We start from the raw sequence: 17878 nt of genomic DNA, 5'->3' as shown, positions 1-17878 counted from the left end.
ACGTTCCATGCTGCCAGACTCCCTTCTCCTCACATGACAGGAGTCCAGCCATAGTAATTAGTAACACAGGCAGAAAGGCCTGTTTGTCATGCAGGACTAGTTTATTATGTAACAAACAGAGGAGTAAGGACAAGGAAATGGAGACCAAGTGCATCTCTGCCCACCCATTGTGTAAAGGGGCCTGCTAGCATTAACAAGTCCTCACATTTAAATGAAATCCTCTGAGCAGATGTAAGGACTTTCTTCAAACAGGTATTCTAAACATGTGATGCAAATAAAGCTGTGATAAAAAAGGGACCAAATCCTGAAGAACACATGAAGTAAAATCTTAGCTACATTAACTCATACTAGAAACATTCGTACTGGTTTTGAAGTGCTCTAAACTTGCTTTAGATGTCAGAGTAGTAACACTAAAAATGAATGGCATGAAAAGCATCACAAACTTCTGAATAGGGTCTTATTTGGGAGAACCACCTGTGAAGCCATTACAAAAATGGGTCCACACATATAAAACTAATGTGGAAATATACTGGATTTTTTTTTTGGTACTACTCATAAACAAGAACAGAAGATCCAGAGAGTTCATTCCAGATTTCTGTAGAACAACCCCCTAGCTAACAATTTCTAGTAGGAAAGGGCTAAAATCCTTCCCTTCCTTAAGGTATCCTGCAATCTTTTAAGGTGATCTCAGTGGACTGCACTGGAAGTTTCTGTGCATGTCTCTCTTTTCCTCCTTGCTATTCAGAATGCTCCTGGTTTCCATTTCCTGGTGTGTGAGTGTCATGTCAGAGAGGATGGTGGGGTATGGAGCCTTACTGTACTTCTCCTCCTTGCATCTCTGCAGGATCTCTAAGCTCCTCTGATGGACTGGGTGATGTAGAAAGCTAAAACTATCCACACTTTTCAAAACCGCACATGGCACTGCATCATCATGCCCTTGGGAAGCAAAATAAAAACAAAAAATGGAGAGAAGAGAAAGATTATATAAGCAGAAATCAGGAAAGAATAAAGAACAATGCTGCCAACTGCCCAAGTGATTGAGGAATCGTTCAAAAGTCACACTCTCTTTCCGTATATGGACCATGACAAGACTATCTGCAGCAGTTATGGAAATACATAACTTTGACACAGGTTAACTTCAGTTCCCTCATGACAAGGTATCACGGCATATCGCACACTGTCATGGAAACAATTCTGTCAGTCCAGTAGAGTCCAAAGACACTGTAAATGAACTGACCCACATCTCTGTAGGCATGCACTCAGTTACACATTTCCTTGAACTCTGACTGGGGCCGGGGTGTCTGATTTGCATGGTGACTATACAATTATATCTTGTGAACTGTATAATACACAAATTCCAGCATTTTGATTGGCCAAATGCCATTACTAGCCAGAGCACAAACATCTATATAATCACTGCAAAGTGAGCTTTAAAAGCAGTGATTATGCAAATCCCTACTACAATTAATCCTTCTGCTTCCATTCAGCTAAGGTTAGCTACTGATTTCAGAATTCTCCCAGCTGTTCACAAACACAGACACCTTAAATTCTGACCAACTCCAAATACTGTTATATAAAACATTTAAACTGAACTATGAGTTTTATTCCACATATGAAAGGACAGAAAGATAAGCTCAGCCTAGGTGAGAAACTGGGAGATTCAGACATTGACTTTAGATGTCAGATGGACTCTGGAAGGAGTTGGTGTCAGAAGTTATGGTGGACGTCTGCATATGGGCACAGGATGTTTTGATAATTTTGTAATAAATGTAACCTGGAATAAAAACCAATAAATATATTACTTTTGTAAACAGGAAGCACCATCTAAATGGCTCAGAAAAGGGGTCTGCGGTGGGACATTTCATTTGAGGAGTAATGAGGCACTGAAGTTACTTTAGGTCATCAGCATGGTATGTTATGCCTGGCATTCAAGGCCAATGTTCTACAACGATCAACATAGACTGATCCGAACCCTTTAGAGCAACACTGTCAACTCTCATTTTTCTAAAGTTAGTAATGCCATTTTCGCACTGCCCATCTGGAAGCCTGCAGGCCTTTTTGAACCATCTTTTTAGCTCTCTTTTTCTGTTCAGCAAACGTTCATGCTCTTCTTCCTGGTTTATGATGTTGCTAATCCAAAAGAAGTCAGCCTGGCGTGCTTCTGCCCACTTCACTGCTTGCAAACTAGTACCCTCGCTTATGGCAGCTGCCCCCGGGAACAGGGCTTCCCTGGGAAATGTCATTGCACAGCCAGTGGAGGGACTGTAAGAGCACAAAGTCCAAAACAGAAATCCTTTATTTAAGTTCACGTCCAGCTTCCTGAGAAGAGGAAGCCCAAGAGGAAGCTGTGGATGACTGGCTGCCATCGCTGGCAAGTTACCCCAAACAGTGACTCCTCGTTTTTTATAAAAAAGTCAGCAATCAGAACGGTGATCCTCCGGCCCGTACTGGGTGGGGCGTATTGTCCCGTATTTGGGCCCTCCCTCCCGACCTTTCCCACCAGCAGCTGCGCAGGCACAGCTGCTGGTGGAAGTCACTTCTCTGCACCTCAGGGAGGCAGGGGGAGCATGGGCAGCTGCGGCTTCCCCGGGGCTCTGGAGCAGGACCAGGGCTGCCGCTTCCCTGGTGCTCCCAGGGAGGCTGGCAGCTGCGGCTTCCCCGGGGCTCTGGAGCAGGACCAGGGCTGCCGCTTCCCTGGTGCTCCCAGGGAGGCTGGCAGCTGTGGCTTCCCAGGGGCTCTGGGGCAGGGCCGGTGGCTGTGGCTTCCCGGGGGCTCTGAGGGATTGCCGGAGGGTGCCACTTTCCTTGGGCTCCCGGGGCGCGCTGGCAGCTGCTGCGTTCCCAGGGCTCCTGGGGAGTGCTGGCAGCTGCTGTCTCCTTCCTGTCACCCTGGGGCTTGACGGAGCCAGGCGGAGGCGTCCCTCCCCCCATATCTCCCTGTCCCATATTTGGGACAAGGAGATATGGTCGCCCCTAGCACTGTGGTGCTCAATATTATGTTTTATGTGGAATAAATTAATCAAGAGAAGTGGTTCTCAACCTATTTACCACCGTGGGCTGCATCCAATGCACCTCTATGGCCCCAAAGTTGTCCTTGGGCCACAGCCGTGTGCTGTTTGGAAGAATAGAGTCTTATGGTCTGTGGATGAGAACCCCTGGTCTAGAGGATATCGGCCATCAGATTACAAAATAATCAGACAAATTTGCATCCTAGAACCTTGGCAATGTTCCTTTAATCAAGTTCATTTTGATTCAAGAAAATCAAACCCAAATTTAACTTCAGTGTGTTGATTCTCCCACAAAGAAAGCTCAGTTATAAAACAAGTAGTTGAAAGAGCTCCGGCTTCAACCACTGGCATTGTACCCATTCTGATATCTCTAGTTTTTCAATTTGAAAAGAGTTGGCAGCACTGTAAGAAACACCTACTGGGCCAGAAGAGAAATATATCTAACAAAATTCAGACAGTTGCATTGCTCTGCTTGTACGTACCTCACAGTTACAAACACATCATCACTAAGAGCTACATTACAAGGGCAGCAAGTAAAGAAAAGCTCCCAATGGCAGCAGTGAAGAGTTTATTTATGTATCCAATACTAACTCTATTTGAAAGCAGAGTGCAGAAGAGTTCACACCGTCGCTGGACATCACTGGCACAAAGAAAAAGAGAATGAAGGAAAGGAAAAACAACTGGTTTTGGAAAGGCTACTACACAGAGGATTGAGATCTGTGTGTGGCTACTATAACCCAACAGGTTTTCAGGTGAGGAAAATGAAAGTTTTGGCCTAAAAAACACTGGAAAAACTTAAGCTCCAAAGAAAATGTGCAGCTTTTCAGACATCATTTAAAATGGCTGTGTAACTATCCTCTGATCAGTCACAATGAGGCCAGATAGGACTACCAGGAAGCATACAGACACCTAGCCTTTCTTCGTAATGTTGAAATCTGAGCATTACGAGCGCTAGTGGGGGCATGTTATTAGGTGTTTGTGTGTGTGTGTGTTGTGGGGGAGGGAGGCATTGTTAGCCTCCAGCTCTGCATTCAGCTCATGCTAATTAACCACTAGAAAGGACTGGTTTAAAAAACAACCCCTAACACAGGGGTCGACAACATGCGGCTCTTCAAGGAGCCACCTGCGGCTCCGAGCACTGCTGCCGCTGACTCCTCTTGCAGCACTGGAAGCTGCTGCCACTTAAGTGGAATTTAGTTTTTTTGTTTAAGTGTCAGCAGCTTCCAGAGCTGCTGAGCAGTCCGTTGTGGCAGGAAGAGGAAGCCGGCAGGGCAGGGAGCCACTCCACGTGGGGGAAATCACCCTGCAGGAGGTCTGGGGAAAGGGGCGACCAAGTCTGCTCTGCTGGAGCTGCGCAGCTACTCGTAGGAGGCAGCGGCGGGGGGAGCAGCAGAGGAAAGGTGGGGGCCGTGGAGGAGCAGAGGCCGTGCACGTATCTTGTCAGCTGAGGCAGGTAAATCCTGGGGCTGAAGAGGTTAAACCCGGCATTGGGATGGTTTGTGCAACAGCTTGGGGATACGACGATGGATTTGGGGGCTGAGGCAAGTTAAGCCTGGAGATGGGGGTAATAATTTTCCAACTGATACAAATAATTGTGTGCATGCTGCTCTTAAAAGAGGAGTGACGAAACTACAGTTTGACGTTATTTATTAAGGACTGTCTCATATCCATGCGCATTGCGACTCTCGAAGGATTGACTTTGTAACTGAATTTGAAAAGATGGCTCTTCTTGCTCTTCTGGCTGCCGCCCTAGCATACGCAATCCAATATGCGCCATTTTATAGGGTACCTATATCAAGATAGATCTACTTTAGGACCTAACATTTGAGTGGTTCTGTGAACAATCCCCAGGGGATAAATGCCACAGGTTTGTACAGGATGGATTAGACTATAAAGGACTGTGCCCTGAAAGAGTTTGAGACATTTTTCCAAAAAAAATTAAATCCCAGAATTGTCTGAAAACCGTACAGATTGTTTTTGATGAGTGTCATTTCAGTCAATCTAAAGAATGAGAAATCAGAAAGCTAAATGCTAGGGACACTGACATGGCAGATGTGATTACAGAAGACAGAAGGGGAAGCAGGGCTTGAAATTAGCAGGACAGGGTTGGCAATAAGCTCTTGCTGCCAGAGAGTTAGCGTTTTTAATATTATTTTTCCTTGGAGAGCTTTCTGTAGCCCAGCCAGCAATCCAGCTTGATTCATGAATCAGAAAGATTCAAAAAAGAAACACACATACGCCTTACTACACATGAGAGAAAGGCAGGAATATTTCTTCAGATAACCAGATTTCTAACCATCTCCTCCTCACCATGACATCTCAAGAAAACCTCTGTTCAATGCAGTACGTGATGGGAACTTTAAAAGTGAAACTTCACTCCCCTTTATTGCCTAGCATTACAATGATCACCATGGAACTTTCACTATCTTAACCCTGGACTGATAACGTCAGAAAGTCCCAAGTGTATTTGTCAGAAGCATCTTTCCAAGTATTCCATCTAAAGCTGTTGTCTTGCCACTAGTCTGGATGGTGGAAAGCTGGTTTTGTTTCTTCTTATTCTTAGGATTTGACCCAGATTTTGACATTACTCTCACTGAGCCCAGAAAGTTATTTTTAAATGGGTAGATATTCATAATTATAGGATTTATTTGTAATTCTCTCTCTGTATTAATGCAAATCTATTAACATTTCAAGCTAGAAATCAAGAAGAGTGATTCTGTGCTTAATTTTAACTTTGTACTGACATTTTCCTGCTGATGTTCTAGCTTTGTTCTGAATCTCAAGTCCTCTTATGCCCAGAAGTTAATTATAAACAGCTTGTACTGGTTGTTCAGCAATAGCTTGATGCAGAGAAATGTTCTACAAGCACAGCCAGGTATTGCTTGCCACAGCATGACGACGCACCTTTACTTTCTTTTAACATACTGCCCGCCCTGTTCTGCAGGAGGGCAGGTGGGTCGCTCCAGCTGACCACACAGCTATGAATTTGTGCTAGACAGGAGTACAATCTCTCTCTCTCAGCTTAAAAGGTGAACAGCCTGGTAAATTACAGAGCAGACTCCTATTTTCTGTATTTTGAGACTTTACGCTACCAGAAAAAGAACTATGAGGTAAAGAATCAAAGTATTCCTTTTTTTACTTTATAATTTTAAGCTTCCATTTAAATTATGCCCATTTTCATAAGAATGAATCCTACAGAAAAGGTGTAACTACATCAGAATGAAAAGCCTTCATCACAAATTACTGAGGCTTCATTGCACTTGCTCTTCAACATGTAAAGTACCACGCTTTTCTGGATTCAGAAATCCAGCCCTTCAATACAGCAGCTTTTGAACACGTTATTAGAAAGAGCAGCATACGTATAAATTAGATACGGTAACGTTTTAATTTAATCATACTGGGATATTTGAAATCAGATGTCATCACGGATGTATTGTAACGTTCAAAGCTCTACAGGGGTAAGATGACCATATCCATTACTCACCGGTTTTCTTCGCAATGTATCGTTTTCCAGCCTCCCTAAAAGCAACCACAGCCCTGAAAAAAGCTCTGAGGACTGCCCAGCGGAACACGGCCACTGGATCAATCCCTATCATCCCACAGATAAAGGCATTCTTGCTGCTTCTTAGGAGAGCTACAATGTCCGGCCGCATATGATCTGTGTTTTTCTCCCGGAAATCCTAGCAAAAAAGAAAATAGGAGGACTTGACTAGTCCTGGAATAGGACAGCTTCTTTGTTTAGACAACCCCCGTTGTTTTTCTGCACAGGATTGCTTTCAATACCCAAGACAATTTAATAAAACGTCTCAGTCCAACGCACTATGAACAAAAACAGATGTTCTAAAAACTGATGGTTGACTCTACAACGGTCATAAATACTCTCTTACTGCGATGCTTTGGTAACCAGTTAAACACTACAACATCTATGTGGCTTCCCGTACAGGCTGGGCCAGGTGTGACACAAGTGAAGATGATCTGGCCCAATACTTTTAGTGACTTGAACGTAAATAGGGTCAGATCTGAAATAAATAGCATGAGATTTTCAAATATGCCTCAGGAACTGGGCTCCTAACTTCCTGTGAAATCCCCATCATTATTTAATAGCAAAATGGCTAAAAGCAAAGAAAACGCAAACGATTTTCAGGTCTAGTATATAACCCACAAACAATATACTGCCTGTAATCTAGAAAAGCCATGCAAATACAAGTTAGGCATGCAGTCTGCATGGAGTTTGATTGCAAGGATTCCTCCAAGCAGAATAATTGTCTTGACTTGGCAGCTATCAGTTCAGAACTTCAGACAAGGCAAGGAACAGGGACCTGGAGGGAGAGCTGCAACTAGGATTATAGCGCAAATTGTACGTTTTGGGGTTTCAAAGGCTGTCTGCGGATATGTCTGCACTATGCAATAAGCCTAAGTCTCTGGAACGTGGGTGGTGAACTTAGTGCATCTAGTCTCTTGATTCAGTGTCCACACCATGCTGTAAACCTAGGATTCTTTGCAAGAATTCAAAGAAATTTCCCCTGCAGAGCCATAGTACTGGTAGGCAAGGCTGAATGTCATCATCCAGAGTTCTCTGTAAGCTAAATGCTTGGCTGGCTGACCAGGAGAGATTCAGTAGCCACCCAGCTGATTTGCAGAGTGCCCCCAGCCAGCAATGTATGTTTCTATTGGTGGTGCACCTCTGCAGCTGCCTCAGTGCACGTGAGATTTATTCTGCAGATGGATATCAAACGTTAGAGGGAATGTTCTCTCTTACAGGCGTTCTCATCTGGGGGCAGGTGAACAGGTTGTCAGTTGCTAAGGAGTGCGGGGTCCTGGCCAGAGTGGGGAAAAGTACCCAACAAGTTACTTGAATAGAAGTGCAGCTGCTTTCAAGTCTGGATACTTAATTACAATCAAGATGTGATGTGTGTGGGGGTGCCCAAGTAGTTTTCCAGAAGGACTCCAGTGACTTATACCTAGGTATACCCCACCTCCCACCCTCTGAAAAAGGCAGCTGTAGTTTTACTTATGTAACTCTTTGGGTACTTTTTCTGCCTCTGGTCTGGCTACCTAGGAGGAGAGTCCACTATGGAAACAATTGAGAACTGCTGATATATATGCAGCCAGGAAAGATGGGCATTATTCAGAAAGATACATGTCAGATTATTGTCCCAGGTTATAAAGCAATAGCAAATTACTGCTATTGACAGCAAATGTCTGCTACCCATCAGCAAGTAGGAGAGACGTCTCCTCTGATGCACCGCTGCCTCCCTACAAAAGAAGTTAGGTCCTGCCCAGAGAGAAAGTCTTTTAGGCCAAATCAGCCATGGTGAGACATGAAAAGAACGAACACTTTATTAACTGCCCTGACCCCCTCCAGGAAGAAGAGGTCAGCGCATGAGCTCCTCCCATCAGCTTGGGCTCTGGGAAGAAGGGGACAAAAAAATCTGACAGGGAGAAACTCTTCTTATTTTCTTTTCCTAGGAAATAAATCTTTAGCCAGTTTATTAAAGTGTTATCTCCAGTAAGAGATCCAGGGTACAGTGGGGGTTAACTATGACTGTTTTGGCAAAACATATTCCTAGAGGTTTCATCACTGGATTTACTACCTTGACTTTAGCAAAGCTTTTGATACAGTCTCCTGCAACATTCTTGCCCACACGTTAAGGAAATATGGGTTGATACATGGACTGTAAAGATGGATAGAAAGCTGGCTTGATGATTGGGCCCAACAGGTTAATGGCTCAAGGACAGGTTGTCAGTCAGTTTCAAGTGGAGTGCCCCAAGGAACAGTTCTAGGGCAGTATTGTTCAATATCTTTAACAACGACCTGGATGAGGGACTGGATTGCAACCTCAGCAAATTTGTGGATGACACTAAGATGGGGGAGAGAGAGGTACATTGGAGGGTAGGGACAGGGTCCAGAGTGACATAGATAAATTGGAGGATTGGGCCAAAAGAAACCTGATGGAGGTTCAACAAGGAGAAGTGCAGAGTCCTGCACTTGGGACAGAAGAATCCCAAGCATTGTTACAGGCTGGGGACTGACTGGCTAAGTAGCAGAGCAGCAGAAAAGGAGCTGGGGTTTACAGCGGATGGGAGGCTGGATACGAGTCAACAGCGTACCCTTGTAAACAAGAAGGCTAACGACATATTGGGGTGCATTAGGAGAAACGTTCCAGATGATCTAGAGACGTTATTATTCCTCCCTATCTGGCACTGGTGAGGTCACATCTGGAGCACTGTATCGGAGGGGTAGCTGTGTTAGTCTGGATCTGTAACAGCAACGAAGGGTCCTGTGACACCTTATAGACTAACAGAAAAGTTTTGAGCATGAGCTTTCGTGAGCACAGACTCACTTCATCAGATGCTGGTCTTGGAAATCTGCAGGGCGACCAGCATCTGATGAAGTGAGTCTGTGCTCACGAAAGCTCATGCTCAAAACTTTTCTGTTAGCCTATAAGGTGCCACAGGACCCTTCATTGCTGCTATCTGGAGCACTGTGTCCAGTCCTGGGCCCCCACAGTATAGAAAGGATGTGGATCCATTGGAGCGGGTTCAGCAGAGGGCAACAAAAATTATTAGGGGGCTGGAGTACATGACCGATGAGGAGAAGTTGAGGGATCTGGGCTTATCTAGTTTGCAAAAGAGAAGACTGAGGGGTGATTTGATAGCATCCTTCAACTTCCTGAAGGGGAGCTCTAAAGAGGATGGAGAGAGACTGTTTTTAGTAGCGATGGATGGCAGAACAAGGAGCAATGGTCTGAGGTTACAGAGGGGGAGGTGTAGGTTGGATATCAGGAAAAACTCTTTCACCAGGAGAGTGGTGAAGCACTGGAATGTGTTACCTAGAGAGATGGTGGAATCTCCACCTCTTGCCGTTTTTAAGTCCTGGCTTTACAAAGTCCTGGCTGGGACGATTTAGTTGGGGTTGATCCTGCTTGGGGCAAGGGGCTGGACTTGATGACCTCCTGAAGTCCCTTCCCTAGGATTCTATGATTCTTTCATTAAAGATTAATTTTTAATTCCTAGAGAGGGAATGTAAGACAATCACTGAGGGTTGGCAACCCCAGGAAGAGCAGCTGACCTGGGACAACCGACTAGTCATTTGGGACTGGGAGTAACCTGAATACTCTGATTTTTGGAGTAAGGAACCACCTACCCCAGAGGCAGGCTTGCCTGGGATGGCAAGTTAGACCAGAATGCCCTGTTCTAAGGGGCGGCCTGCAATTCCACAGTGAGACTGTTCCAGTGCCTGACGAGCTCCTTCCTGTTACTTGGTTAGTAAAATGCAAGTACAGAACACTCAGCTGCTGTGGGGGTTGTGGTCTATTTCCTGATGGTCTGCCTGAGGTTAGCACTCCAGCCAGCCTGAGATCACCTCCTTGTGCCTACCTCCTTCACATCGACACCCAGGTCAGCAACTTGCAGAGGTTTTACATTCAGACCATTCTGAACTGTAGCTGACAGTAAAATAGAGTTAATTTTTATTCCTCCACAGCACAGTCCTGGGTACACTGATTTTCAGTCATCACTAATCTTCATTTTAAATAATGTAAGTGCTCAAAACAGCTATTGTGACTGACCTTCACGCCATATTTCACTTTTCCAGCATAATGTTTTATGATAAAAGCAGGCTCCATCACGGCTGGAAATTCAATGTAAGAGTTTCCCTCATGCTGACGCTTAAACTTGTCCAGTAGTGTTTGGTTTGTGGCTTGTGGAAAACTGGATAAAGAGGAGAGAAAAATGAAGGCAGCTGTGAAGTCAAAGAAAAAAAAAAATCAACATAGCCCTGTCGACAGACCATAAATTATTAGGGAATACTCTCCTTTTCTCTTTTCTGTGCACAAAAATTATAACCAGTTCTGAGCTGCCTGTGGCACTTGGAATATGGACACCCCTTTATTATATATATGATTCGGGTGACCATCTGCCCCATACTGGGTGGGACAGTCCTGTATTTGGGATGCCAAAAAGGCTTCCTGACCTTTTTTTTTCTTTTTAAAGGGTCGAATTGTCCCATATTGGGCTGTCCTGCCCCCGCCCCTGGCCTCGGAGAAGTGCGGGCAGCTGCCACTTCCCCAGGGCTCAGGGAGTGCCGGTGGTTGCTGCCTCCTTCCTGGCTCCCCGGGGCCTGGAGGAGCCACCCCTCCCCACCATATCTCCCTGGCTGTATTTGGGACAGGGTGATATGGTCGTCCTACATATGATGCACATTCGATGAAGCATCCAACTGCAGTTATCTAGTACAGCTGAGGCTAGAATGAGTCAACTACAAAAGGGTTTTCATGCACATAACTATTTGTAATAACATTCATGGAAGCATTATTGTTCTTGATACCTTCAGTTATCTAGAGAATGGACGTATTTGTCTTCACCCTTGGGTATCAGAACGCACAGCACACAAGGATATGGCATACTTACCCAACTAGAAATGGGCTATTTTAGCGGCATACAAGGCTGTGGAGACTGGGCAGACTGGGAAACCCTCATCTCCTCTGAGGCACTGGAGAAATTCCTTGGAAGAGTTAATACAAACCTAGTGCCGTATTGATTTTCAGAGCAGGCCTCCCTAGGGTCGGTGGGGAAAGAGGGATGACGGAGGTCCTTGATAGCACAGAATCAATAGAGCTGCACAGCTCTCGAAATGGGATTCCCACTAGAGGTGGCTGAGGTGCCACCAACCTTAACAGCAGGTTTACAGTTTATTTCTCCCATGTGCCACTGAGAACTATGAAGGAGGAACTTTGCCAGTGGAGCATATTGGAAATTTCTTGTCCAGGAGCCTAGGAATTCAGAGCATTTATGTCAAAATTCCCACAAGTCCGAGAGCTTGTCTACATGGGAAATTAAACCAAGTTAACGAAGGGCTGGTCTGCACTGAAAAGATAAATTGGCACAGCTATGCCTCCCAGCAGTGTGGACGCCTCTGAGAGGGATCACTAAGCTAACCTAACCACCAGTGTACACAGCGCCGGGGGATGAAAGAATTTTCTAGGTGTTGACTCCTGGGGAGAAGGATTAACTTCAATGATGGGAAAACTCCTATCACTGGAGCAAGCTTGGCAGTATGGACCCAAGGGTTTGTTTGCTTGTTTTCCAGGAAAAGAGGGAATTTAAAAAAAGTGTAGCTACGCCTTAGTGACAAGCTCTTCGGCTAAAAAAGAAAAAAAAAATCCAATTAGGCTGTCACTGAAATCTCAACTCACTTGTCTACACTGGGGGTTTTTTGCAGAAAAATCCCCCTTTTTTTTCCTGGAAAAAACCCTTTTGTCTATACTGCAAAGCTTGTTATTCTGGAGTATCAGGGTATTTAACTCAAAATAGTAACTCCTCCCCCACAACTTTCAATTTCAAATTAGGCTCAGTGTGCACTAAGCAGAGATAATTACGACTTAATTGGCCTCCACTGAGGCATCCCCTCATCGCTCTTATTTTGAAATTGGGCTCTAGTGTGAATGCTTTATTTCCACATGTCCGAACATCAAAGTGAGTTATTTCTGACATACCACGCCGTGTAGACACAGGCTAGGTAGATATAGTGATTAGTGAGTTATGGATCTTTCTGGTAAACATTGCCAAGAAAGAAAAGATTTCAGAACAAACAATTGCTGCATTCTAAGCAAGTATGGGGGGAAAAAATCAGGGAAGAAGAGAATTTTCAACATTTGCCTTTAATAATACCAGCTGAGGGAAGGAAGAGATCTGGAGCTCTCACGCTCAACTTTGTCCAGGGCAACCTGAGGAAAAGTTCTGTATCGCTCAAAAGTTTGTAGCTTCCATCCAGCGAAGCTGGTCCAGTAAAGGCTATTGCCTTACCTGCCTTGCAGCCCTCCTTTTGCCTGATGCACAAGCGATTTGGATAAGGCAGTATGAGCCTTTGGAGGTGGAGACCATACAACTGCAGTCATTACATTCCTAAATGGTTCATACTCACTTGCTTTCCTCATCCAGCAGATGGAGCAGTCCTGTTGGTTTCTTGCTGATAAGATTTATACAGCTAGAATTATCTATATAATCTATGTTGTGCCAGCTGATTCCTTCTGCTCTGTACTCCTCCTGAGGAAAATTAAAAAGGAAATCAGAACAGAGAAATTTATTAAGATCAAATTTGGTTATGAGCTTACCCAACTCAGAAGTTCTGCTTTTTAGAACAGAGAAAAGTTAGCTTAGATGGTAATACTGATGTGCCCCAAAATTAAGATGTTTAGGATCTTAATTTCCACTTGCCATATCTTTCACAGTTGCTCCATGGGAGAACTTATGGGTAACACCCTGGGATGTATTTCAAAGCCAAGAGCAGGTGCCAAAAAAAAGCAACAATAGTTGTGTGTGAAATTAATACAAAAATTCTCAAAATTTATAGCACCACGGGACTAGTTCTTGGGAAGATGCCTTGTCATCATTTTTTGGTTTGCAGAAGAAAGTTTCAAGAGTAAAATAGTTGCTTAATTTGATCAGCAGCAAACACTAGAACATCTTACACATTCAACCACATTGATGCTACCAAGATGCTTTTGGAAAGATTCCATTTGTCACTTTTTCTGAAAGAAACAATTCTCCGTATTTGCTCTCCTCTAGACTGTGTGTTCACTGTATATAACACTGAACCCACTGTGCATAAAACTATGCATAATATGACACAAACACTCTTCCACGGCTTTCTCTGTTCTGCCTGGCTGTCCCAAAATTATGCAACAGTTCAATGTCTACACATGACCTTAAAACAAAACTCACACAACAGAAATCCAGCAGGAGATACAGATGAAATGTGGCCTAGCTTTAGCTAATGTATTTATCTGTAAAAGGAAAGAATAAAAACCTCACTGTTTCATTGGGCCTCAGCAGCTAGGAAATATTGTCCTTCAGACCGAAAAGTAACACAAATAAGAAACAACATCCAACATCTTTCATTTCATTTGAGATGTAACAGCACAATCTTGGTAAATAACCTATGTCTTGCACAATATTTTACTGTTTTTTTTCTTTTGTTTTTCTGCTAACCAGTCACTACTTGTAATTTTATCTATATCTTTATATACATGATTTATTCCAGTTAAGTATCTGTCCCTTAGCTTAGGAGTAAAGACTGTCTCTTTCACAGGTCCAGTCCTCATCTGATGGACATCAGCAATGACCTTACTCTCTATCTTTTGAAAATAAGATGTCCTCTCAAGTTAAAACACAGAAAGGTTTATAATCATCATTTAGAGATAACAGCTGAATAAATAATTACAAAGTATGTAAAATAAATTTTGTTAGTTTATTAAAATGTAATCTCCAGAATACACTTATGCATAAACTTTTTTTTATTTTTCCTCTCAATAGTAAAGACATTTTTTGAACTATATAGTGTGTGTTAATATAGCTCCATGCATTTAAACAGCAGATGGTACCCAACCCAATTTCCACTATTTTTGTTTAGCCATGTGGCTTTTGTTGATTGGGTAAAAGGACAAAGCTCCCTAACCTATATGCATTTTACAGGTGTCCACAAAACCACTCTTACTGCTTATTTCTCACTACTTTTCTCACATTGTCACCAACGTTACAAACTTAAATATACAAGCTAAATGTGCTGAATAATTTTTGTTTTTCCCACTAATCTATTAGAGAGTCAACAACCAGCCATATCACTTCTGCCCAGCAAACACCACATGTGAGCATTTCTACCGGGCAATACTGGATATCAGGAGAGCAATCTTTGTCCTGTTTCTGAAGAACACACTACTCCTACAAAGCATCTATGGTCTGCCCATAGCTCCTGATACAGAGTTGACGGGGTGGTTGCTTTGTATACAGAATGTGTACCTATGTGAGAATGAACAAGTGTGAGGAGACCAGGATAATTTGTCGATTGCGTTGGGACACTTCACAAGGAAGCTTCTTGGTTAGTTGTAAGTTATGTTGTTGCCATCCTGAATGCTTTTTAAAAACAACATCACAGGAGCATCTGAGAGTAAGACAGTTTTATTTTCAACTGAAGTTCATATTATGAAGTCACTTTGTATCACTCCTGAGGGAATTTGACATCACAGAATTCACATCCCTCTCTGATTTGTGTCCCCACAGGAAAATGATTTCTGACAGGGAAGCCAAGGAAATACCACAACAGCAGTCAAGCGCCCCTACCCCCAGGGCAGGCAGATCACTTCCGGCACTCCGAGTAGCCAATACAGGCATATCATTTCTGGGTGCATGTGAGAGACACACATTGTCCCTCTCACTCACTATCACAACATGCTGGGCACGAAAGGACCAGGCTTCGGAGTGTTTCTGAGGAGACAGGTGTAGGGCAGGCTCTGTTCTTGCAAGCAGAGCAAATTACAGCAGCCTCCCTGCTTGGTGAATTTTTACCACTGCCTCTGTGAATTCAGCCAGGAACGTAAAACAGGTGTAGAAGCTTTAAAGCTCCTTTACTTTGCTAGAGCGGTGTAAAGGAGTGTGGGGCCTTATAAACACATACGGCGCTTTAGTGATTAGAACTGGTCTAAATTTTTGGACTGAAAAATATTTACCTTCAAAATATCGTCCATGAACTCCTTGCTACTGAGGTAAGAGGGCTGCAGGGGCCTGAGGGGAGGCAGGGACTAGTGGGGCACGCAGCTGACAGCAGGGACGGGCAAGCAGGCTGCAGGGTCAGAGGACCTCCCCGAGTCTGGCAAATCCCCTCGTTTGGGACCGCTCAGATCCTGAAGGTGCTGGAATAGGGAGTGCAACCTACAGTAAATATTGGTGCAGCAGCATTTAATTATAAGAAGTGTTTTCAGCTGCGATGAACACGAGTGGTGCATGTTACATAATTACGAAAAAGACCCCAGCGCAAATGACTGCATGGCTAAGTATGTGTTTAACTGGAACACATCAGAATAGCTGCTCAGCACTTTCCATTTCCAAATGGGAAATTAATTAGTATTCAAAATGTCTGTGCATGCTGAAATAGTATGCTCTCTGTTTTACAACAGGAGAAACTGAAGCAGAAAGACTGATCTGCCCAAAGCCAAAGTCATTTCAAGTATCAAGAAGCTTGGTGGTTTCTGGTCTCGAAATCTCTGTTCTCGAGTCTACACTTCCACTCCCTTCCTGGCCCCTCCCGTAGCTCTTAACTATTGCCCCGGTTGAACCTGAAAGGATACAAAGCACATAATCAAGTTCAGAGACGTGTTAAGCAAGATCCAGACCCACGAATCTAGGCCTGGCATGGTTATATCTCAAATCCACATGCTACAAAGTCAAAGGCACGGTCTGCCACCGAAACGTAGGTTGACCAACCCGTGTTGCTCAGGATGTGCAGAGACCTCAGAGACGCAGTTAAGCCAACCCACACCTTGATATAGACTGGGGTGGGGGGAGGGGCAAACCACAGCACACAGGCCACATCCAGCCCAGCCGCCATTTTAATCTGGCCTTCGAGCTCCTGCTGGAGAGCAGGGTCTCGGACCTGCCCTGCTCTAGCACTCATTGGGGCGTGGGGCTAGGGGCTTTGCCCTGCTCTGCACAACTCCTGGGATCAGCAGCACGTCAGCCAGAGAGCTGACCCATGCACTGCCCCTGCAGCTCCCAGTGGCAAGAAACAGCGGCCAATGGGAGATGCAGGGGAGGTGCCTGCACCCAGGGCAATACACAGAGCTGCATAGCAGTGTCTCCCTGTCCGAGCCGGAGAAGTGATGTTCCACTGCCTCTGGGAGCTGCTTGAGGTAAGCGCTGCCCACAGCTTGCACCCAAGACCTCCCCTGTGTCCCCCTCCCACTGAGTCACAGCCCAGAGTACCCTTCTGTACCCCAAACCCCTCACCTCCAGCCCCACATTAGAGCCTGTACCCATAGCCTTCATTCCTCCCTCATACCCCAGCTCCATATCCTAGCTCTGATCCCCCTCCCACCCTCTGAACCCCTCCATCCTAACCCCCAGCCCCCTCCTACACCCCTCACCCCCAGCCCACACCCCACAACCAGCATTCTCTGCTGGAGCCCTTACTCCCTCCCATATCCCAGCCCCAGCTGCTGGAGGGTTTATGGCCTTAACATGGCCCTCGGGCCAAAAAATTTGCTCACTGCTAGGTAGAAGGAAAAATTCTTCTGTCACCTCAGCCGCAGCTCTTGAGGGGGGAATTTACTGCAGTGACGGAAAATACCAAGTGTCTACACGCAAGCAGCAGAGCTGCATTAACGCGGATATTCCACTTGAATGACTTTTGGCCATGTCTAGCCTACCAGTGCGATGAGAAGCTCTCTCTCAGACCAACATGAAGTTACCTCCTTACAGCTCACAACATACAGAATCCGCACGCTGCTCTCTCACCTCTCATTAAGAAACAAAGAGCTTTAAAAACAAAACAATTTAGAAAACCTTAAGACGAGCACAAGTCATAGAAGACAGCTGAGATCCCTTCACCTACCCACACAGGCCATTTTGGCAGGGGGAGGGGAACAGCAAGAGTTCCCATTTATGACTTCACTTTCAAAAATGCAGCCCTGGCTCCTGTCGGGTTTGAAAGTGTTGCCAGAGTCTCTTTGGAAGGCGGCCAAGAGAGCAGAACAACAGCTCGGAAATGTGTTTTTCATGTTCATCTGGAACAAGGTTCCTTACTGCAGAAGTGAAGTGGCTCTCAGAGTCTTCATAAGGTGGAAAGCATTCATTCTATGGCCACCTCCTCTTTAAATGTTTCTTTCTAGCTGTGTGCAGAGAAGGGAGGAACAAATATCGACAAAGATAATTTTTCTTGATCTTTGTAATACCGAGTGAAGCAGCAAAGAAAACCCAAATGAGCGAACAGGTTTATAAGTCTTTGCACTGCCATGGTCACTAGATTCTTTCCATTAATCCCCTTAATTATTTTTTATCTACTTCTTTCATTTATAAATTGTAATTCTTTAAAGCAC

The 17878-nt window shown here is 44.6% G+C and overlaps 1 protein-coding gene across 6 annotated transcripts in view; it reads right to left on the bottom strand.

Moving 5' to 3' along the window:
* Positions 1-17878, bottom strand: part of MYO9A (myosin IXA) — a 325415-nt gene that overhangs the window by 74676 nt on the left and 232861 nt on the right. For 5 of the 6 annotated variants that reach the window (XM_075007302.1, XM_075007303.1, XM_075007304.1 and 2 more), the window contains 4 exons: positions 12934-13055; positions 10580-10721; positions 6493-6688; positions 817-936 (listed from right to left, as the gene is read on the bottom strand). In XM_075007302.1, coding sequence (XP_074863403.1) covers positions 817-936; positions 6493-6688; positions 10580-10721; positions 12934-13055 — 580 coding nt within the window. The remainder of the gene's footprint in view (positions 1-816; positions 937-6492; positions 6689-10579; positions 10722-12933; positions 13056-17878) is intronic. The other variant, XM_075007305.1, reaches the window with a different exon arrangement.

Source organism: Carettochelys insculpta, chromosome 12, assembly GCF_033958435.1.
Source record: "Carettochelys insculpta isolate YL-2023 chromosome 12, ASM3395843v1, whole genome shotgun sequence".
In the NCBI taxonomy this organism is placed as follows: Eukaryota; Metazoa; Chordata; order Testudines; family Carettochelyidae; genus Carettochelys; species Carettochelys insculpta.
Note: the sequence above shows the minus strand (reverse complement) of the source record. Positions and strands in the feature narration are given on the sequence as shown.